General features: G+C 38.2%; 2 protein-coding genes across 2 annotated transcripts in view; both read right to left on the bottom strand.

Moving 5' to 3' along the window:
• Positions 1–5,015: 5,015 nt before the first annotated feature.
• Positions 5,016–12,127, bottom strand: LOC128079341 (potassium channel subfamily K member 16-like). The gene is made up of 5 exons (XM_052680436.1): positions 11,915–12,127; positions 9,600–9,714; positions 8,910–9,076; positions 6,550–6,715; positions 5,016–5,412 (listed from the first exon to the last, which is right to left on the bottom strand). The coding sequence occupies exons 1-5, from the start codon at positions 12,125–12,127 to the stop codon at positions 5,228–5,230; spliced, it is 846 nt and encodes a 281-aa protein (XP_052536396.1). The 3' UTR covers positions 5,016–5,227.
• A 3,404-nt stretch (positions 12,128–15,531) lies between these two features.
• KIF6 (kinesin family member 6) overlaps positions 15,532–23,328 on the bottom strand; it is a 138,051-nt gene continuing 130,254 nt past the window's right edge. Inside the window, exons 20-22 of the mRNA XM_052686505.1 lie at positions 22,559–22,648; positions 20,506–20,612; positions 15,532–16,586 (exon numbers count right to left, since the gene is read on the bottom strand). Coding sequence (XP_052542465.1) covers positions 16,570–16,586; positions 20,506–20,612; positions 22,559–22,648 — 214 coding nt within the window. The 3' untranslated portion in view covers positions 15,532–16,569. The remainder of the gene's footprint in view (positions 16,587–20,505; positions 20,613–22,558; positions 22,649–23,328) is intronic.

Genomic DNA, 23,328 nt, shown 5'->3' on the forward strand with positions numbered 1-23,328 from the left:
TCCCCCGGCGCCGCACGGAGCCGGGAGGGATGCGACTGCTCGGGTTCTGCCGCCGGTAGCTGCGCCGCTCCAGTACTGCTGGCTGTGGGTCTGTTGTCATATTTCGGCACAGCTTCTGAGTCAGTTTTAAAGGCAGTAAATGGATTTTTCCGATAACGACTCTTTCGTATAAGCCGTCGGAAACGCACCGGTGTATAGATCGGATGTAAAGGTGAACAAGAGAGGAAGGAACTCGTGCGGTAGTCCTTTCATTGCTTTCCTTTGAGCACCTTCATGCAAGTACTCCCCCGTTTGAGCCCTTATTTTCTTGCACAGGACAACATCAAAAGAGCCGCTCAGTTCTTGCACGCATAGTGACAACCAACCAAATTGTCATGGGTGTACAGAAAGTTTGCGGTTTGCATATTTTATTGCAGAAAATGAAATAAAGGGGAACAAAACCGCTAAACTGAGCAGGAAAGTTCTCACACTGCTCTGCGATTTTATTGCCACAGTAGTGTTTCATAAAAGCATAGAATCATTATGGTTGGAAAAGACCTCTAAGATCATTTCGTCTGGCCTTGAGCTCACCCCACTATGCCCACTGGCTATGTTTGTTCATGCTACATCCGCACAACTGTTGAACACCTCCAGGGATGGTGACTGCACCACATCCCTGGGTAGCCCATACCAGCACCTCACTGCTCCTAATTTTTCCTAATACCCAGCCTGAACTTCCTCGACACAACTTAAGGTCATTACCTCTTGTCCTATCACTGTTAACTAAGAGGCTGATCCCCACCTTGCCACAACCTCCCTTCAGGCAATTGAAGACAGAGATAAGGTCTCCCCTGAGCCTCCTCTTTTCTGAACTGAACAATCCTAGACAGTGCTCAAACATTTATTGCAGCACTGGGACAGGTCTGCTAAAGTGTTGATGTTTTTTGGGGGATGCTTTAGGCTGTGTATCATAAGCTCACAGTCTTTCTGATAAGATTCAGAATTGCACATGCAAGGTTCTGCCACCATAAGACTGACAAAGTTTCACTGGTAAAACACTGTAAGATGTACCAATTCCTGCTCAGGATATGTCATCAACACAGCCTAAAAACAAACAAGCAAAAAACCAAAATACTTGCTGCTTAATTTTGCCTTTTCAATGTCTTCATTACTGAATGATGCATAAACTGAAAAAAAAAAGAAAAAAAAAATCCCACAAATAATACACCAGAGAAAGAAAAGATATAAAGAAACTAAAAAGCAGATATACTGTTTTCCTTCTTTCAAGATACAGAAGTAGAGAATTTTCACATTATAACCACATTAAAATCAGTTTGTATAAAGCACACTACTACATAGAACATATCTGACTAACGTTTACACTCAAATATTGTAAAACAAATTATAGGCGAGGCTCAGGGTTTGCAGCTGTAGGACTGCATGAAAACCCAGGGCATCGGGCATGTGCTTGCTAGAAGGGGTCTGGGGAGGAAGAGATTAAAATTCACAATATATCTTGGAAGAATGACATAACATTTGAACACAATGTCTGGTTAATTTTCATGACTGTTCTCAGGAATGTCACTTTGCAATTAGTAAATGTATTGTAAAGGGGTTGCTCCAAAAGTAATGCCTCCTATTTTTTTTGTGTTGGCCCACAGCATCAGGGACAGATATTGGTAATACGGCAGAAAAAAGTTGAACCTTCCCACCAATATCCCATAATATGCTGTTGCCATGTGACAGATGGCAGCAGAGGCACAGTCTGACACAAAGGCATCTGGCATGAAAGTGTGTATGAAGCAAAGGTGTGTCTGAATTCTTCAGTGTGGAATGACATGAAATGACACCCACTGGCATCTTCTGATACTTGATGAACATTTCTGGAGACCAAACAGAGGATGTGAGTGTAGTGAGGCAGTGGGTTGTTTATTTCAGCAGTGGTCACTTCCACTGGCACAGAAGTTTATGATTCCAGCATGCATGTTCTTGTTCATTGCTGGTAAAAATGCATAGCTATTGTTGGTGACTGTGCTGAAAAATAGTGTTTTATAACTGAGAATTTGCTCGTTCAACTAGTTTCCATGGAAAAAAATAGCAGGCATTACTTTTGAAGTGACCTGCATACATCTGGAAGGGATACACATATGTTAGCCTTCTAGTTTATGTCGAGAGTGGCTCAAATATCTGCAGATGATGATTTTGTGCTGTCTGGAAGGTTACAATGCATTGGTGGATGAGGAAGGGCTTGCTTGGGTTAAAGGATATGTATAAACCTGAAAGGAGGTTTGATTTTTGCCCTGTTCTGTTTGTGATAGTCGCTTAGTACAATGTGCTGCTCCTCGACTTCATCAATGGGATATTGGCACTGCTTCTGCCACAGGCTTCAAGGCTGAGCAAATAGGCTTCAGAAGTGCTGGTGTTCATGCAGTTAAGCTGAGCATCTCATAGCTTGTTGTGCAAGATCCATTCTGTGTAGGGTTGCACCACAGGTAAAGTGAGTTGTTAAAGGAACAAGAGTCTTGTTGAGCACTCCTCTGGCTCTTGGTAAGCGCTTACAATCACACAGTTCTTCCACAGATTCTCTCTCTTAGCTATTCAGATGATCCTTGTTGACCATCTTTTTGTTAGAGGATGGGTATTAAAGCACTTGATCCAACCATGCACAAAAACTGGGCTAAAGCTTCCAGAAGTGTGTATCTCAAAGAAGGATGATTATGGATATGCATGACCCTTAGGACTTCAGGATCTTGAAAAAATTGAGAGCATGCAAGAATTTTTTGTCGCTTGCATAATGCAGTATCTTCTCTCTCTCTCTTCCCGTCCCTCCCCCCCACAAAGTGGCCATATGCTATTTTTTTCTTTTTTTTTCTGGTGGTTTTTTGGTTTTATTTTTTCATTTATTGAGTCTTCTGGCAGGCAGCTTGTGAATTACTGCAGCTACTGTCAGCCTTGCTAAAAGCAGTAAAGCAAAAATTTCAGAAGGTAGTCTCATCATGCTGCTGCTTTGCAAAAGCAGTACAAAGTATAGGAGCAATTTGGGGGGTGAGGTAAAATGAGCTCAAACTCTGTGCTGTTGGATGTCAACTAAGAAAGGTTTTAACAAACTCTTTACCAGTAAGTAGTCCACACATGCTTTGTTTCTCTGATAAACCTCATTATCACTTTTTATGGCATGCAACATGTTATAAAACAGTTTGTATCATTACCTTTAGACTACTGCATGTTTTATGGCTGGCTGTGATTAGATAAAGCAAGGTGGCATGGAAAAAGGAGAGGTGAAAGAAACTGACCGGATATGAAGGTCAGCAGAATTTAGCTTTGGCTTTCACACAAGTGGGCCAGAAGTGTCTTATGACACAAGAGAGGTATAGGGTATAGTGATGGTGATGATGCTATCAAGTGCCTACACAAACATTATTGCTAAGAAGAGAGGATATCGAGAAAGCATGTTTCTCAGGAGATTTGTGAAGATACAAAAAGCCAGACAGGATAAAGCTGTATGCTACCAGGCTACAAAAAAAACTGTTGCACAAATTTATGGGAACTGTTGAGGAAGATCAATGCGGAGATTGAGATAAAATCTGTGAAGTAAGTAGTGGTAAGATGTGAAGGAAATCTCAGATGGATAAGCATTTGAGAGCTCAGTTTTCAGATCAATTGAATAAGATATGGATGGCATTCTTACATGCTGGCATTTCAGATTTGACATCCAAGCTGCACTGAGCAGGAGTCAGTAATTAGCACTGAAGAAAGCAAACAAGCACTGAGCCAGATGCAAGAGCCTGCTGGACTCTCCTCAGAAATGAAAGTCTAGGACAGCAAGTATGTGAGAAGAGATTTGGAATCTACACACAAGTATCTACACGTTTTATGGACAATTCCCTAAAATGAAATATCAAAATATCTGCTGGAATGTTGACATCTGATACTACTGTAGCCTGCCAGCCAAAGACTATCTTGGGGTTAGTCTGCATGCCCATTCATATTTCATTCACACTTTACATTAAAGTTCCACTTAATGTGAATTTTAAATGGATTAGTTGGTGGTTAATAAGACACACTGAACAAATAGCAGCATGTACATTATTACAAGCATATCCACAGAAGGTGTTAGTGATGATTACAAACAATCTAGTATGATGCTCAGAATGAACACACAATTGCTTAATCAAGTTTCCACAGCTTACTTAATATGAAGCATGACTACAGTTTCATATCTCAGCGGCAAGCCTGCTATGAGCTTCCTGGGCAAACTTCTGTGGCTTTTTTGTCTCTTTGGAGATGGCTGCTGTTACTTTTGGCTTATGATAACTGATAAAAGCAATCTCTCTGTTCCTCTGCCAATGCCACATGAATGACTGAGGATCAGATTTAACATAAGAGCCTATCAGCCTTCTTGAGAGGTAAATGAACAGCATCAGACCTATACTGTGCATGATAGTTCCTCACTGAACTAGTCCAAGAAAATGCCGGACTGTAATAATAGTGATCTGACTGGAAATAAGGAAGTTTGTTTGCACTGACATTTAGTTTAACGTATTGTATTCAGGTGCCTTTGAAATGAACTCTGGTAAGGACCTTCTCTGACCTGTCATTTAACTCCAAATGGAAACGTAACAGTTTAGCTGGTGCTGGACAGACACAAAAGTTCTACACAATTTAAGAGAGAAGCATGTTAGCTCAGGAATGAAAGAAGTGTTATCATTTTACATGAAAACCTCTAGTTTTAGATGATATCAAACAAATCTTAACTGAATGGATGCCATTAAACTGGTGGTCTTTGCCATTGTTATCTCTGGGGTTATCTTTGTTTTCTAATTGGAAATGAAATAGGACTTCAGAACCTGACTTTATCCACCAGTTATTCTTAATGACAACACTTCTCATGGGAACTGGGAGGCACTCACCTTGGATTTTTTGAATATGAATGACCCTAAGATCAGGATTTTGATACTAAAAGGGAAAGGGCAGTAATTGATTATTTCAAGGGAAGTTGCCTTTGTTGGGAGAGAAGTACAAAATGAATGTGGGACAGTTGCTTTACCATGCATGCTTACTTCTCTGAAGGTCTTAATTGACTGATGCCTTGACAGTGTGTGTAAAAGTTTCTTCCTCCAGAAACTGTCTGCAACATGTACTTTTAACCTTAATCCACAGAGCCTCCTTAGTGTGAGATGCAGATGAAAGATGCTCCCTCAAGAGTTCTCTATGTACTTTGTTCACGTGGATCCTGGTCTGCTCGGGTTCATGGTTTGGTTGGGGATCCTTCTGTCAAGCTTAAGTCAGGCTTGTGCCACTTGAGCTGAAGGAATTTTTCCATCAAATGAGCTCCCACATTGAAGACCAAGGCCAGCCAGGCCAAGCCAAAAACGATCCAAATTGCAGTTAGACTTCTGTAGAGTGGGATGTAGTGCTTGTTTGGGTTTGTGCCTGAAAAATCCAGGAAACCTTACGTGTTAATCTTGACTGCTTTGGTCTGATAGACAACACACAAAGTCATAACTTCCCCTTCCCCACACAGACGTATAAACTTAACAAGTTTGTGTAATTTAGGGGCATTATTATTATTTTTCCTCTTGCTCCAAATCTCAGATTTAGCTTTGAAAAGTTGGCATAAAATCTCTGGAGCTAAGGCTATATAATAAAAAGAGAAAAATCTAAAGTTAATCAGAACAGAACAAAACTGAGTGTTTCCAACTGCTGACAAAGAAAAAAACATGCTAGAAATCTACTGCTGAATCTACATTAGCCAAATTTTACTCAAGCAACCCACATGAGATCTCATCTGATTTTAAATATTTGGTATTGTATCACAGGGATGTACGCATTAACTTTTGTATTGTGACATACTTCATTAGCCAGCATTCAGAATCATTTGGAGTATACTTTTTGGAAAGTGCAGCCATTTTAAGTGCTTATGGAAATGTTAACCCCTGATTTGGTATTTACACAAAATGATTAATCGGTGCAGCTAATATTGATGCAGGACCACAGCCATCCATTTAGTGCATAGAAAGATACCTCATATGTTTCTATTGCTAAGTTTCAGCCTAGATCTTTGAAGACTACATACTCTCACAGCGGTTCATTTATTTCCACAGCTCTGTAGGGGTTGTTTGTAATATTCTTCCCACTGTCAGTACTGAGAGTTTCATATTTTACAGATTTTTGTATTGGGAATGGTAGGCACTTGCTGAAACAAATAACTGTTAGGAGAGGATGTCTCAAGGACTTCAGAGATTTCACTCATATTCCAGCTGTCACCCATGGATCGCATTCATACCAATTTGGGTATAGTCATTGTTGAATGAGTATTCAGTGTCATACATCAAATGAATATAGTGACTTTCAGCTTAGCTGCTTAAAAGCAAAAATGCCCATGCCACGTATTACCTCATTATTATCAGCACTCTCTCTCTCTCATACCATATTTACAGGGGAATAGTTATCTATGCTCTCTGTACTTAGGCTTTCACTAGAATACCTAATATCAAAAAAACTTCCTCTCCCTGAGGTGAGAATGTGGGCAAAAAGATAAAATTTAACCATGTGTATCCTCATTATTACCTACTACATAGTCCCCAAATCCAATGGTGCTCAAGGTGATGAAAGTGAAGTAAAAGCCTTCTCCATAGCTCCAGCCTTCTACGTAACTGAAAACCAGTGGTGGGAACACTAGAAAAAGCAAGATCCCTGCAGTCAGGAAGACAGCCATGGCCAGTCTCTGAACCACCTGAAAGATTAAGGGAAGATATCAGCTAAACAGCAGTGAGCATCTGTCAAGTGGAAATTTCTGGGTCTGTTTTGCTCTTAAAGCACAAACCTACTCCTGCTGGGAGCTGTGTCCAAAAAGAGAAGGATAAACCAATGCTTCTGTGAACTACATGCTGACCTTGCTGTTTATCTTTCACATAGACATTGTACCCAATCATGAATTAAAAAAGTATATATCTCAAAAATGGGAAAAAAATAAAGATGTTTTAAAGCTTTTTGCAATGAGTTTTGAAGTGTGCTCGAGTCATATTTTCAAAATTACTATAGCAACCATAGGAGTGAAATGTTCACTTTACTTTTTCAATTTAAATGGAGATGCTCTTGTAATCACTTGGATCCAGCCTTTAAGGAATAGCACCAAGCTCACAATACAAAGATTGGCAAGAACAAATTAGGATTCTCTTTGCTGTGACTGCTTCCAAAGATTTATAAAGTGGCTTGCAAGAGCTCAGCCAAAAATATGTTTGGATGAAATTTGAATGAAGTCAGTTTGCCTGCTCTTATTTTAAACTTAGAAGCATTCAGAGCAGGGCTGTTTTCTGTCAGCACAGAGTAGATCTGTGTCTCTCATTACAAACGTCTGTCTTTTGGGAGATGTTAAGGCCTGCTAAGTTACAACATATGTGGCTGCCCAGATAGATACACGGAATGGTCATGGACAGGGGAACGTCTCAGTGGTTTTATCTAAGGAGTGAGGACCAGGAACTCATGGGTAACCACGGGACACAGTCGTGGCTCTGGTGAACTTTTGACTAGTGCTGCACAGTCTGATGGAAACTCATGGCAATCGTTTAACTTCATTCACGAAGCATTTTGAGAATTACTTATCAACATGTTGTAGTTGATCTCTGTTCTCATTTTAGCTTATTCCAGAAGTGTAATTGCATTTAATTAGATAATGAAGATTGCAGAAAGCTCTGAAATTCACAATGTTACATACTGTCCTGGCTTTTGAGAACTTTCTAGTAGCAACATACAAGGTAGAGGAGAGTAAGTCAGGAATGAAGAATTGATTTTAATTGATTTCCGAAAGCACAATTAAATTGTGTTTATAAGGAGGTGATACGGTTTCCTAGTAGCAGCTCCTCAGAGTGAAGAAGCAGGTAAAGCTCCAAAGCTTCATCTGTTCGTAGGAGTTCTGTCAAAAATTGAGTGATAACTGAAGTTTTGAAAAAGAAAAAAATCACATCCCTAAATTGCAATAAAAATCTCAGGAAAGATCCAGATATACTAGCATTCCACTTGTGGTGGAAGAGTTGCATGTATCTGAGGAACAGGCATAGATGAGGCAGTTAAAAAACATTTTGCTTATATAAATTAACTGCATTTGATGGTATCTATATATCTTCATCAGAAAATCTTTCCCTGTGTAGGTAAAGAATGCAGTAATTCAGTGACTTATACAAATGAGAAAGAGGAAAAAAAGACACATGAGACAAATCTGAAATGTTTCAAAATATCTAACATACCTATCACCCTTTTCAGTATCTAAAGGGGTCAATACATTCAACCTTTTACTCAGAAATGTGCACTAACTTTGTTACAAATGACCTTCACATATTTCATATTATCAGTGTTTCCCGTATTCCAATACATCTGGTCTAATTCAGTGACTCACTAACAAACTGTAACTACAGAGAAGGATGGCTTATTTACATTAAAAAGAAAAAAAAAGAAAAAAAAAAAAAGGAAGGAAGTACTAAATTACTGGCACAATCAGGGAAGGTAATTCAAGCCAGATTAGCAGGCCAATAAAAATAAGTTGTCTTTGCACAATGTAGGCCTAGATTCTGGGTTAGATACTAGCATAGGCTAGATAATAAGAGCTTAATTCAGCAATGTGTGTATATGAATACGTTCTGCTAAAGTCACCAGAACTTAAAGACCCTGCTCAAAACTGAGGCTATGCTTGCTTAACAGTTTTGCTCAATCAGCGTTTAAAAATGCAAACCTGGAGTCCCTCTAGAAAAAGCAAATTATATACTATAAAGCTCTCATAGATAAATATTTCATATCAATTTTCTGATATAGAGGGCAATGTTTACATCAAAAAGATGTGAACACACTCAAAGAAATCCAAACTAGTAGCTGCACTAACTCTCTGAGAAAATAGTTTCTATTAGTGGGGAAGAAATGATAGATTCATTCTGTACCTGGTCATGGCCTGGCTTTTGCACCCATCTTTCCAGAGTAATCAAATGAGCATTGAGACCTTTCCCCAACTGGTTAAGGAAGGCCAAGTTGAGTGGCACTCCAAATAAGGCATAAAAAACACAGAAGACCTGTCCTGCCACTGTGCTTGGAGACCGGTTACCATAGCCTGGAACAGAAGAAAAAAAGAGCTACAAGAAAAGGTTTCATAGTTGGTCTACAGGCCATCATTTCTTGGGCTTAGAAGCTCACTTTCATTAAGCTTCAAGGATCTGTAGGCCTATGATTTTGCATAGTGAATTCTGCCTACAAATAGCTATAGCTTATCATAGAGCCCTACGCATTCACTACTACTAAGAGAACATTTAATGTGGAAAATTCTGAACAAATGCCATGATTTCCCATAAGTCTGATTTGGTAGTGAATGCAACTGAGTACTTCAAAGCGACCTCAGAATTTGCTGTACATGTATACAGTCATATCACACATACCAAAGAGGCACTTGGCCATTTTTGCAGGTTTGATATCATGAATGCACAAGAAAAGGTATTGTCTGAAACACAGAAGAAAATATAACCTGCAGTAATCAAGATCATCTTGTAGGTGTATTCTGTACACTCATTTTATTTTCCTCAGGGATTTGCAGTACAGCTAGAGGAAACCCCAATTCACAAGGAAAGAGAGTACCTCACCTATAGTAGTGACAACAGCTCCTGCAAAAAAGAAAGAATTGCTGAAGTCCCAGTTACTGGGATTCGTAGAGTTTTGTTCTAGGTTGACCCCTTTTTCCAATGCTTCCATGAGGACCTGAGGCAGAAGAGGTCAAGGGAGCAAAGATGAGCCACACATTACACATCAACAGGAAAAATGTCAGAAAAAAATACAGCAGATAAGTAGATATTACTTTCTATCTTGAGCAAGCAGAGCAGTAAACAGTGCAGATAACAGGGCAAGCTTAAGTAAAATGACCTGAGAGAGTCTTATGCTGATGTAGCAGAACTCTGAAATAGAGCTGGTCAGGAACTTGAACTCTTATCACCAGAGAACTGGCCACTGAAGTAGAATCAGTTCCATAACTACTCAAAGGCTAAGGGGAGAAGAAGTCCCTGGAATCATGAAACTTGGAATATAAAGTGAAGTTATGCCTTAAAAAAATACATATAAATCCTTTCCTTCCCTGGTGTAGTCGTTTTATTCCAAATTTAAATTTGGGCATGTGTAAATACATGTTTGTATCTGTGGTGAAGGGTATGAGGAGCATGCTTGTTTCATCTTTGTCCATGTAAATACTAGTGAGGATGAATTACTCTTTTGGCTACGAGTTCCCAGTAATTTTTAATCAATATCAAGATTCTTGTGATCTGGAGATTAGCTGTTCCAGATAACTCTTAACAGTTGATCAAACTGCTATGTGCAAAAGAGGTCTAGCTCCTGGTTGTGTATCATCTTATTAGCTGCCTTAATGACTAATGTGTTTCTTTGTTCTCCCTGAGGATTCCTCTGAATGAAACAGGTTGCCATCTGCACAGTGGCTGGAATTTCAAGAACCTCTTTTTTTTCTTAGATGTCACTTTTAAAGTCCACATCACAAAACATCACAAATTTCATAACTTTGCCAAATGTCTCACCACCGCATGAACACTCACTTTTTAGGCTGGAACCTGTCATGATGGGCAGGTTTCCTTAACCATACAGTTAAAATGTACAGTGAAAAAATTGTTCCCCTGCATTAGTTAAAGATGTAATCTGGAAAGAATTCAATTCCATAATATTAGTAAGAGCTGGACAAATTTCCTAAGAGAGATTATAAATGATAGTGAGAGGGCACCCCCACTTTCACCTGGGAGGTTATGTGCTGAATACGCTAGGCTTGGTGCACTGTGTATGATAATTTGGTGCCCTCAGCTGGTTTTGTCTGGAACAGCTGACAAGTGAAATGTATCTGATTCAGCTTCGATGCAGCAAAATGCAACAGTCTGAGTGGCCTGGCAGGGCTAAGGAAAGCACAACTGGAGGAAAGAGAATCTGGACATCTGTGAATCCTCCCTTAGCTTTCTAGAGTACCAGAGATTTAACTAAGCCTTTTAATTCTATAAAGAATCCAAGTGTGGTTTAGAGTGAGATTCAGAATCTTCCTCTTTACTGACATTACCACAGAGGGAAGAGAAGGACAGGTAACTCCAACAGATGATGTAGCTGGAAAGAAACAGGCATGTTTTCAGGCATACAAGTTCTGGAAAACTCTAGTTGTTTTTTGGACAAAGCCAAATATTCCATAAGAAATATGGAGTCATCAGATCATTGCCCTTGTAGACAGAATTCAGATGCCTTCTGATCCATTTTTGATTGGAAGTTCACTGTTTCCTCAGATCCATTTATTCTTCAGAAGAAAGTGATAATTCAAGGATTTTTTGCCCAACTCTTATAATACTAGAATAAGAGAATTTGTCCATAATAATACCAAGTAAAGGCTTGCAATTCATCTCCAGCCTTTGAGGAATAGATCAAAATGTAATTGAAGATGCTATTAATTGACAACCCATACTGAATAAGAGCTAAGAGCTTTTTTGCACTTATTGACAAATTACACAGCTTCTGGTGGATGCATTCATGGGCAATAGACAATCTCAGGTAGAAAGAAAGGGCAGAATTTGCACAGGTTTGGGTAGAAGTACCTTAGAAGGACAACCTACTTTTTGTGAGCTTTTTCTACCCATGCAAAATTCCCTGCAATAATTAATGAGAGGGCTACAAGCCATGAAGTTAAAATTATTGTAAGGTAGCATGAAGGTTCATCAGCAGTTTTTCAATTTTTGGATGTTCATGAATATGTTAAAATAAAGTGATACATGAAAGGGCTTGAGAAAATATTGCCTTTCTGCTGGACAGTTGGTCCTCTAACATCGTGGACAGCAGAAAAATTTATGACATGCTTGGCCAAAACAGTATCATTGCTTCTAGCAAAAATAATGCTTGAGCCAAAATAATGCAAGCCTGTTCCTCTTACCTGTATGAACTGCTCCAGGGCTTGCCTGTCCAAGCACGTGTAGTTCTGCAGGAACTTGAGCTTCTCCAGGTGGAACTGGTCCCGAGAGTGGGTTTCTGCCTGCTTTTCCAGCAACTGGAACACCATAGCACCCAGGAGGAGGTAAAAGAGATACCCTAGCACCAGCAGTGGAGTCCAGCTGATCTGCCAGTTGGGTGCTGTGAGGAACGGCATGCTGCTGCTGCCAGTTCTTGGTCAGTACTTACTAGTTTACGCTCACAGGATATGTACTACCCTGGCCACCCAGAAATCATTTACCAGTGTTCCCAGCTACTGTGCTGGAGATCTTTTTAACAGAAAATACGGGTAACATGCCCATAAAAATGAGACTAACAGGCAATTTTTACCCTTCCTCATCTTTTCTCTATCCAAAATAGAGAATATTTATGACTTAATAAGTATGTAAATCATAGTATCTTCCTCTTATGAAAACAATTTTATCCAAAGATCTCAGTCAAACAAATGAAGTTGGACACAAGCCCTCTATGACAGATACTGTCTTCCAGGCTGGGAAGCTGAAATAAAACTAGCTTAATGACTTACTCATTAAGTGATATGAATGTAGAGCCATGAAAAGACTCTGAGAGTACTGACAAATAAAGCCATACTCAACACTGGACTTCCGTACAAGAAAACGCTATAAACTCTCCGGTTACAACAGAATCTCCAGAACTTAGAAGACTATGGAGCTGAATAAATGCAACATTCAATTGCAGCCGTCTGTACCACACAAACAATGCTGGTAGCAGTGAAAGTAGTGATGAAATTCATAAACATCCAGAAAAGCCTAGTCACAAAACAGTTTCTCTTTCTTTTTTTACCCTAAAAAATCAGCCCCTTCACTGCCTTGTCTGATAATCCTCAACTCTTTGTCAGATTCCACACTTGAACATCCCTTAGTCCATGGAGTTAGGAAAGGAACCACTCATGCTTGCTGCTTTCAGTGTCTGTATTTCCCATTTTTATCCGCATATGAAAGGGGGGAAGGCTCAGGTTAATCATTAGCTAAAAAAGTATTGGAAGCTCACTCATGGGAGCTTTAATGATTGTCATGCTCTGAAAATTAGCTGGGCTAGCATATTCTTTGTAGGAAGACCCTTAAAGCTAGAGTCATCCATGCCAAACTGCTTCTGAAAGAAAACACACACGCATAGAATCAAGATGAGAAGGCTACGTGGCTAGGACTGCAAGTCTGTAAATCTCCCTTCCCATTAAAAATTCTGAATGCAGATATCTTTCCTTTCGATCAGGATTGTTTTTTACCTGTCTTCAAACAAGACATAATGCTCAGAGAAAACAACTGAAAAGAATGTTTCCCTTCTTATCTTCTGGGAAATCCCCTGCAGCATCCATCTGAACTGAGTTTTTAGCCACATCCCACCCAGAAGACTGGCAACAGAAGGCCTCTTGTCACTGTGGACAGAGAAGGGTATGTTGGGCAGCTCCTAGAAGGTCTTTTAATTTGTTCAGGATCATTCTGTTGCTGTGGCTAGAGAACAGAAAGAAGTAAGAATAGATGTACGATACACAAGGACTCAAACCTTGGTGCTTTGCACAGTTTTTCTTAGATTAAATGAAATATAGTAACTAGAAGCTACAGTGGCATTGATATGTACTAACTTTGTGAACCAAACTGCTTTGAAGTAACAGAGATATCCAATCTATTTATTACTGGTGGAAGACCTTTTCATAGTAGGCACCGGTGGTGACTGAAAATGACTTTAGGAGTATCCAGAAAGAACTATATGCTGTCTTCCATAATTAAAAGATACAACTTGTTGTTCCATTCCTTGAGAAATATTAAGGGTAGGTGAGCTTGAGGTATTGCACAGCAGCCTGTAATACTGGTAGAGCTCTCTGTTGAGAGAGCCAGATACTTGCTGCGTTACAGCTTATAAGACCAACTTATAGCAGTCCAAGAGAATGCCTTCTAGTTTTCTGGAATGGATGCAAACATATACACATAGCTGGTCTAAGACAGATTCCCACAGTTGAAGTATATTTCTAAAGGTACTAAACTAGTAAGTTATTAATGAACAAATAAAGCACTGAATCTTCTCTATGTCCCCTTCTGCTCTTTCTGTTAAGTTCAACAAGGCATTCCAGCTGAGGCATTTAGAAGCCAGAAATACTGTGCCTTAAGGAAAAAGACTTAAATTTAGGATTCTATTTTTCTGAAGGTTTTGAAAATGGAGATACTAAAATTGTCAGGTTGTGCTTACTTCTATACTTCAGGTATTCCTACTTCAAGTATTGTAATGGTAGCAGTGTACCCTGTTTGTATGGCTGAGTGAAATGATTTCTAAATACCTTTCAGAGGTGTTATCATCTTTTCAATGACTATTATTTGAAAAGCATTAAAAAAAAAAAAAAAGCGACCAAAATAAATTAATGGGAAATAAAAACCTGAAGAGAACTTTGGGAGACATATGGAATATATGATAAGGTATCGTCAGTATGCCAAAATAACAACGCTAGCAGGGTGGTCCCTTTTAATGACAGAATGACAAAACTTAGTGTCTGATCTATCTTCTTTTATTTTTTTTAATTTATGTTCTTCTGATTATGAAAATAAATAAGACCTGAGTTCACAAAATTTAGAAATAAAAAATTCGGAAGGAAAAAACTACTCTTAAGAGTAGCTAAACTTGGAAACTGACTGTTACTCCAAAGCCCTATACTTCCTGTGCTCCCGGCCAACATCAAAATAAGAGTGCATTTAGTTTCAAATCTAAGGAATGAATTCTCACAAATATTTTGTATATATAAAATATATATATTATATTCAAGTGTATATGAATTACTTATTTTGAATATAGATCTGAATGTGACCTCCAAGATTATTCCTTTAGTTATGATCTCCTCCCTCGGCACTGATGTAATATAGGACTGATCCAGTAGATTTTCTCTAGAAAAAAATCTGAGCCACCTGGAAAGTACCAGAATGACACCCTGGTCTGCAGTCAAGGTCATGAATCACTTTATGTGGATTACATGTAGCAAATCAAAGGATTTGGGGTTCTCCATTTACTTCACCTATTGTTACAGTCCCTAGAAGTTCCTAAACATGAACAGATAATGAATATAAATGGGCCTAATAGAGCTCACTTTGTTTCAAAGGCTATGAAATATACCATGGTGATAAATAGAAGAATAATTTACACAGATGCAAACAAGCTGTTTCAGTGGTTTAAAGATACCTTGGCTGATTCTGTTGTCCTCAAACTTCTGATGAAGGATGAATTTCAGAGCTGTTACTTCTGGAATAAACTTCTCTGAACAGAATTAAATGAGAAGTCGGATGCAAAAAATTCAGGGACTTATTTCTTCTTCAGGTTATGTACTGTAGCCTGAACAACTTGTACATGAAAATACTGAATTGTTTTGAATTTGCCTTGCTCCTTAGTACAGAGTTAAGGAAATAATAAATATGGATAGCAGAAAACTGAGTGCATTTCTTCAGGCATGGCACTGCGATTTGGCAAGTTTCTACTTCTCATTTTGTTCTCACTCCAGATTTAAGACAGTAATTTTTATTTACTGCTTTACAATCACATAGGTGAAAGCATGGAACATTTTCATTTTCAGGTAAAGGTTGCCTTATTGGTGAGCAAACATTACAGGAAGCAAAACAGAAAAAAATATTAGGAGAAGATATATTGATTTGTTGGCCCATGGCGTTGGCATTAGAGCAGCAAAGGTTGAACCTTCCCACCAATATTCCATTACATGTTGTTGCTGTGTGACAGATGGCAGCAAAGAAGCAGTCTGACACTATGGCGTCTGTTAGGGAAGTGTGTATGAAGCAAAGGTGTGTCACTGAATTCTTCCACATGGAAAAAATGGCACCCACTGACATTCATCAATGCTTGCTGAACATTTCTGGATACCAAACGGTGGATGTGAGCACAGTGAGGTGGCTGGTGGTGTGTTTCATATGAAATAATTCTGGAAATTTTGAATTGTAGAGGTTATTTCCATTAAAAATTAATATCATATTACAATATCCACATTTCAATAATCAGGTATTAAAATTATTACGTATTAGGTACAATTAAAATCAGCAAAAGATCTCAAATTATTTTTGTAACATATTTTAACCCAGAAAACTTTTTTTTCAGACATCTCTAGATGCCAAACAGATGTAATGTATAACGCCTTATGCAAATCCATGCAAATAAAACCAGTTGATTTCACCTGATTTCTTTGCAAGCTTCCAGTATATGTATACCAAAGGAGGTAAAAAAAACAAACAACATTCAATCAGTAGAAATATGTGTTCCCCAGATTAAAAATATAGAAGAACATTAACACATTAAATAAATTTAACCTCTATAAAACTGACAATAAGTTCCCAGTAAACAAATATATTTGGCAAAATCCTGATTATTTGTTCTAGTTTTACTTAGTTTTAATGCAAGCTGCTGAAACCAAACACAAATATTCAAATATAATCCCCTGATGAAATGGATTTTTGCTGTCAAATACAAGTCACTTTTATAGCATTGTACTTAAATCTGCACATCCGAAGATGCCGTTTCTTCTCAAAAGAGGAAGGTGAAGAAGAAAGGTCATCAGCAGATTCTAAAAGGCAACAGTGGGCTGCCACAAGAACTTCATTTGTTTCCCAGGCCTGAAAGGAGATAAAAAATTTACTAGGCTTTGTTTTAGAATATCTCATCAGTTGAAAAAATAATTTCACTCCAGAAAAGAGAGGAAATATAAGATACTTTAAAACTTTTAAGATGAAAAAAAATAGTTTTCTGTATTTTCATTTATATTCCTTAAGACTGAAAACGGCAACAAAACAGTAGAACACTTTAAAAGATTTTCAACTCAGCTTTTAGCAGTTCTTTGACAATCTCATCAATACCCTGTGGATATATTTGCTTTAATTCATCTCTAGTTAAAAAACAAACCGTAACAACCTACAAGAACTGAGCAAATCTTTTCTGAGATCTCTCATTATTTCACCCATGTTTCTGTCACTAAGGATATCAAGCATTCCTGTGCTTTCTGTTTATGATACTTATTTTCTGTTCTATTGGCTTTGGCACACATTTATACTTTTTTATTTTGGTTTTTTTTTTCCAGCTAATGTAAAGCGGGGCCCTCAGTTTGCTTCTAAGATACTGATACAACAGTTTGAAAGACTCAGGATTAAGAAAGGCAACAACAAAGGAAAGAGAAGTATGTTGAGATTTTTCAGACCTATCAGATTTTGGTTTGGCTGAACCTATGCTTTCTCACGTTGTTTCCTGCATAGCACTTTATATGTAATAATAATTCCAGGAGCACATACACTTGCATGTGAATGGAGAAATGCTTACTGAACTTCTTGGTTGAGTCAGGGGGCAGACAAAAGAGCACTGGACTGGGAACTGGCGCACAGCTTGCACATGAAGCTGTGACACAACATAATGGCTTTGGCAGGCGTTTTCCCTGTTTCATCTAGTGGAAGTTTGAGATTTACTGACAAAAAGTTCTGTGTGAGATTGATCATACCTTTTTTTATTCCTGAGGTATTCACTTCTTCTTCTACCCTTTCTACTTATCTGTACTTGATCTTTATAAACTATTCTTTATAGAACTTCCTTTCAGTTCTCACTGGCTTTCAAGGTAACTGTTACTGGAAATTCTTTCTAGTCAATGATGCACAACAATCCTACAACATTTACTGTGCTTCTCTTCTTTTAGATTAGAAACAAATCGAAGAAGAATGAAGTGTTGGATCGAAAAAATAGCTGAGGCAACGATGCATTGAAACAAGCTCAGAAGCTTGCTTGCAATGAAGTGAGAAGTCTGGTGGTAAAATACAGCTCATGCGAAACCTTCAACACTTTGAATTTCATGCAAGATTAGAGGAGAAGGTGGTGAGCAGTCTGAAACCTAGGGGACTCTACCCAGTTCTGTTCTTTACTGCATTTCTTGTGCCATGCTATACATGAAAAGGAGAACACACATCACTATCACAGATAGGAGCAGTTGAAGCATTGCCTCTGTCTATTTTCTTCCAGTTAGAAAAGCTACCACAGCACCTCATAAATGTCGTCATGTACCACTACTGCGCTGAAGGGCAAAGCATTTCCTTAGCAGTCCTGGTCTCATTATCTTGATAAAGCAGAACAACTTTTTTTTTCATCAAGGTTTCCTGCTATCAGTAGTTCCATCCTTCAGATCTGGGAGATTTTCCCTCTACATGCAAACAACCAAACAATTGAAGTGCTCTTTCATCTGCCAGGTTAACTCCAAATCCTCCTCACAGCTTGTTGCTTGCTGTCTCTTATCTATGACACATCAAGTCCCACGTGTTTTCAATATGCAGGCCATAGTTATGAAGTCTCTTTACTCTTTTCTGCTTGCATAGTGACTTGTTGAGTCAATCAGTCCTGTGCTGACATAATGATCAGAATAAACACTGTGCAAATGTTACCCTGTTCTTTGTCAGTTATTTCAGGCTGTTGATGAGGATGCAGACCATCTCGTCTAACTGAACTTCAACAGAATTGTAAAAGTTTTGACTGTCTGCAAGAATACTTTTCATAACTTTAAGCCTGACAGTTAGTGAAGTTGTCCCTTCTGAAACTGATATATGATGCCAGGTAATTGACTGTGTCTGAAAAGCATGCAGAATGGAAAAGGCATTTGAGAGAGATGTTCCTGACGTGGTACGACTGGCAGACAGATGATCACAGGACAAGATGTGCTTGATAGATTACTGTACACAAAACTGATCAGATCTGGACACTCTAAAGGCCTGAAATGTTTGTTGTAAGATACTTATCTCTAACCTCCTTATAGTGAGCAGCCTATAAATTCAACTTAATTTCATTTGCTGAAGAAACTTGACAACAGCTTTTCTAAATAAAGACGAAACGGAACCCAAAGCCTGAGTGTGCTGAGTGTTTGCTTTGGAAGAATGTAAAGGGACTGTTTTTTTCAGCCACTGTATGTTTACTTGACAGTTTTCTGATAAGCGGCCTGATAACAAAACCCCACTTTGTGACAGTGCTAACACCATCTGCCAGGTGCTGATAGCTTGCTGAATAATGCTGTCATCAGCGCTCAAGTGCGGATGGAAAGTTATTGCTTCAGTAACCATCATTGCTTTCATTTTCTGTCTAATTGCTAGCTGCCACTAAAAACGATTATTCAAAAAAAGAGAAGGGAAGGGAAGGGAAGGGAAGGGAAGGGAAGGGAAGGGAAGGGAAGGGAAGGGAAGGGAAGGGAAGGGAAGGGAAGGGAAGGGAAGGGAAGGGAAGGGAAGGGAAGGGAAGGGAAGGGAAGGGAAGGGAAGGGAAGGGAAGGGAAGGGAAGGGAAGGGAAGGGAAGGGAAGGGAAGGGAAGGGAAGGGAAGGGAAGGGAAGGGAAGGGAAGGGAAGGGAAGGGAAGGGAAGGGAAGGGAAGGGAAGGGAAGGGAAGGGAAGGGAAGGGAAGGGAAGGGAAGGGAAGGGAAGGGAAGGGAAGGGAAGGGAAGGGAAGGGAAGGGAAGGGAAGGGAAGGGAAGGGAAGGGAAGGGAAGGGAAGGGAAGGGAAGGGAAGGGAAGGGAAGGGAAGGGAAGGGAAGGAAGGGAAGGGAAGGGAAGGGAAGAGAAGAGAAGAGAAGAGAAGAGAAGAGAAGAGAAGAGAAGAGAAGAGAAGAGAAGAGAAGAGAAGAGAAGAGAAGAGAAGAGAAGAGAAGAGAAGAGAAGAGAAGAGAAGAAAGAAAAGAAAAGAAAAGAAAAGAAAAGAAAAGAAAAGAAAAGAAAAGAAAAGAAAAGAAAAGAAAAGAAAAGAAAAGAAAAGAAAAGAAAAGAAAAGAAAAGAAAAGAAAAGAAAAGAAAAGAAAAGAAAAGAAAAGAGAAAAACCTCACAGGTTGTTTTTCTTTATCATGAGTTACTGAGTTACTCCTAGGCGACTTTGCAGTGCCACTGTTGTGTGATTAGTGCTTCCTGCTTCCTGCCAAATTTACTTATCAACCCGGTAGAATGAAATAACTTTATTGCCTACCTGTGATTGCTCTCAGTAACTGATTTGTTGACAAATACCCATAGAAAATTTTATTAGCCCTTGATATAATGAAATGCCTACTAAAGGCATATTCTATTAGATACAGCAGCCAGTTTACTTGATGAGGAAAGCTGAAATGTCATTATTTGCATAATCTTTATTTGGTGGTAATTATTACAATTAAATTTGTACCAGTTGAAAACTAGGCCAGATAGCAAACAAAAATTTGAGAAGTATTTAAATTACTGAGAAATCATGTTCAAATGCTTTCTTTTTTTTTAATATAAATTAATAAATTGTGCTGATTGCATAAACATGCATGATAGTGGTTGGGAAAAAAAGACAGCCTACATAGTTCTATATTGGAGGATTAAGATACTAAAATAAATACTTGTGAAGAACTTCAAGTGCTTAGAATGGCTGAAAACATAATGTCATACAAATTTTGCTAGCATCAGTTCTCACTTGTGTCACTGTGTAAGTGCAGACTAAAGCTATTTAGGCCTTAAGATACTGGAGATTTTTTCCTTTTTTTCTTTTTTTGTATTTTTTTAGGATTTACCTTTCTTTTGTAGAATGTTCTGTCTTGCTTTAATGAAAGCTAGGATGTCAGCATCAGTCTGGCTGTCTCCAGTCAGAGGAATAGATGTACTTGAACTTGGTGAGGTCCTGAAATGAGAAAGCATATTTGTGGACCAAACTGAATAAATAATTTTTCTGTTGCTTTATCTCCTCACTCCTTAAAATGGAGGGCTTTGTTCTTTGTTCTCCAGATTGTTAAAAATTGCACTGTTTGGAGTAGAATTAAGCTGAGGACATCGTAATGTAGACTCCTAAGAATAGCCAATAGTAGCTTTTTAGTTATGTGGAACTATGAGCTGAATAGTTATAAAACATTCCACAAAGGGTTAAAAATATTTTACTGCTCAAACAAAGGCTTACCACCAATTGGAAAAGCTCTGTATGGCGACTACATTGAAGAAATTATGGAAATGACCATGCCAAGTGCTTGTTTGCTTTTGGGAAAAAAAAAAACACCCAAAAAGCAACAGCTATTTATTTGAACAGATCATTAGTATTTTTGCCTACTGTAAGAGAATTAAGTTCTCATTTGAACACAGAAGTAAACAGTCACATGATATTCATGAAATCTGCTGACAGAGGCAACTATTTTGTGCTGGTGAGTCTTCTGTGCAGATTGAGATACGTTTCTACACAGTTAAGTCCTTAATTCACATTTGCTTTTTGGTAGACACATCAGTGGTATATAGTGATGTAGTACAAGAAAGTTATTCTAATCAGCTAAGGATTTGTCTCTGTGTTGTTAGTCTTCTGTAAAGATTAAGCATTAATGTAAAAATCAGAAACAGAGTGATAAAAATTACAATATGGAAGCACAAGTGGTAATGAAGGGAGAAAAATTATTTTCACATACTCTACCTTTGTCATTACTGTTATTTCTGCTGTTCTTTACCATCTGCTGCAGTAAAAAGTAATTATGCCTACCATAAAACAAGTCTGACATCCTTTTCTTTGTTGGACTACTAATTAAGTCCTTTGTTGCAAAATTAGTGAATAATAATGGAAAAAAATTATAGAAACTACTATATGATCTCAATAAAATATTTCATATGTAACTTACAAGGAGAACTCAAAATACCATCAAAGGTTTATTCTTGTTGATCTTCATGTGATTAACAGTAATATAAAAAAAATTAAAAATACTTTATATATATATATTTGCTGTTTTATATATGTTTTATTTTGGAAGATGAGAGAAAAAACTTGCAGTTTGTTCTAACTTTTGCATCTTGAAAAACAGTAGCTTAACCATATTTTCCTAGGGCCCTTAATACCAGAAGTACTGAGCACAATGAGAATATAACCTCTGGGAGTATACTGCCAAGGCATGAAATTTTGGTGGGAGAAAATGATGAGGAAATGAAAACATATGGAAAAAATGAGAAGCCATCAAAAAACACAACACAAAACAGTAGTTTCTGCTAACCTGCTAAGCTAATTTTCACAAGGTAGTACCTCATTTGAAAAAACATGGAATATAACATTTGCTAAACCTGACAAACTGACTGCTGCTGTCATTTTAGTTTACTCTAATAATTTGTGGGAGGGAAACTGAAAATATTTCATGGCGTCACAAGAAACCTTGTCTAAAATTTTATGTCAATGTCATGAGGTCAAAATCACAACAGTAAAAAGTCTCTACCCAGAACTTGCAGTCTGTGATAGTTACCAACTCAGATCTCTCTTTCAAATTATTTTATTTATAGTTTCAGAGTCTCTTTCTCTTGCAGAAACAGAAACAGTCATGAGGAATCATGAACTCATGTGGAAGAAAGCCTGAGGCCACCTCCTTCCAAGTGATAATGCAAGTACTTGTGCAAAGCTTGTGATGTTGTTGAGGAATTTTGAGTAAAACCTGCTATTCTTTCCCTCCCCTCCTCTCTCCTTCCCCTCTTTCTGTCTTTCTGTCTTTTTCTCTCTTTTATTAAAAAAAAAAAACAAAAAACTGTTTATAAAGATAGCAATAGAGGGTTATCTAGGTGTTATATTACTGGCTTGTATTTTCCTCTCATTAGTCTAGGTAGGCTTCTTACCTTATTTTTGTAGTTGGGTTATCAAAAACGATTGAATTCTTTTTCCCAGATGAATCTGCATTGGAATTGGTTCTTGTGGTCTCTGAAAAACTGGAATGGGAGAAGAAATGAGGGCAAGGATATAACCCTTGTAGAGGGAATGTTAGTACATGCTAAGTACAAAGAAGTTATTTAAAATATATACATATATATATATGCACATATATATAAAGCACTTGTTGATTATGGGAAGAAAGACTGTTTTCAGTTGAAGCCATGTGATGATCTGGCTTATGTAGTGAATGTGGCTACTCAGGAATGAACAAGGAAGCTCATAAAGATTATGCTTTTAGGATTTGCCTTCTAAGCAGGGCTTGTAAAGCGCTTTGACAAGCCTCAGGAAGAGTTTGTAGAGATATATTTAGTTCCCAAACTGACAATTATCCAAGTGAGGCTCTAGCAAATTTTTTGTTATTTCTTTAGTTGGGCAAAATTATTACTGGAAACAGTTGGAGATTGAGTAAAATCCAGTGAAGTCTTTGGAATGTGTTTTGATGAGAGCCATGCAAATGGATGTTGTGCATTCCTTTGTCTACAGATATAATTATCAAAGAGTCCCACAATGAGGAAAGCCGATTTCTGCCAGGGGATGACAGACACCGCTCTCTCTCTCCCTAGATTTTTGTGTACGTTGCTGTATCTGGTACCATCCTTGATTGATGTTGAAAGATGGAATTACTCAGTTTTAAGATTTTTCCACTAGATGGCAGAATCGGCAAGTTCTTGCTTTT

The sequence above is a fragment of the Tympanuchus pallidicinctus genome, unplaced genomic scaffold (genome assembly GCF_026119805.1).
Source record: "Tympanuchus pallidicinctus isolate F22 unplaced genomic scaffold, pur_lepc_1.0 scaffold1, whole genome shotgun sequence".
Classification (NCBI taxonomy): Eukaryota; Metazoa; Chordata; class Aves; order Galliformes; family Phasianidae; genus Tympanuchus; species Tympanuchus pallidicinctus.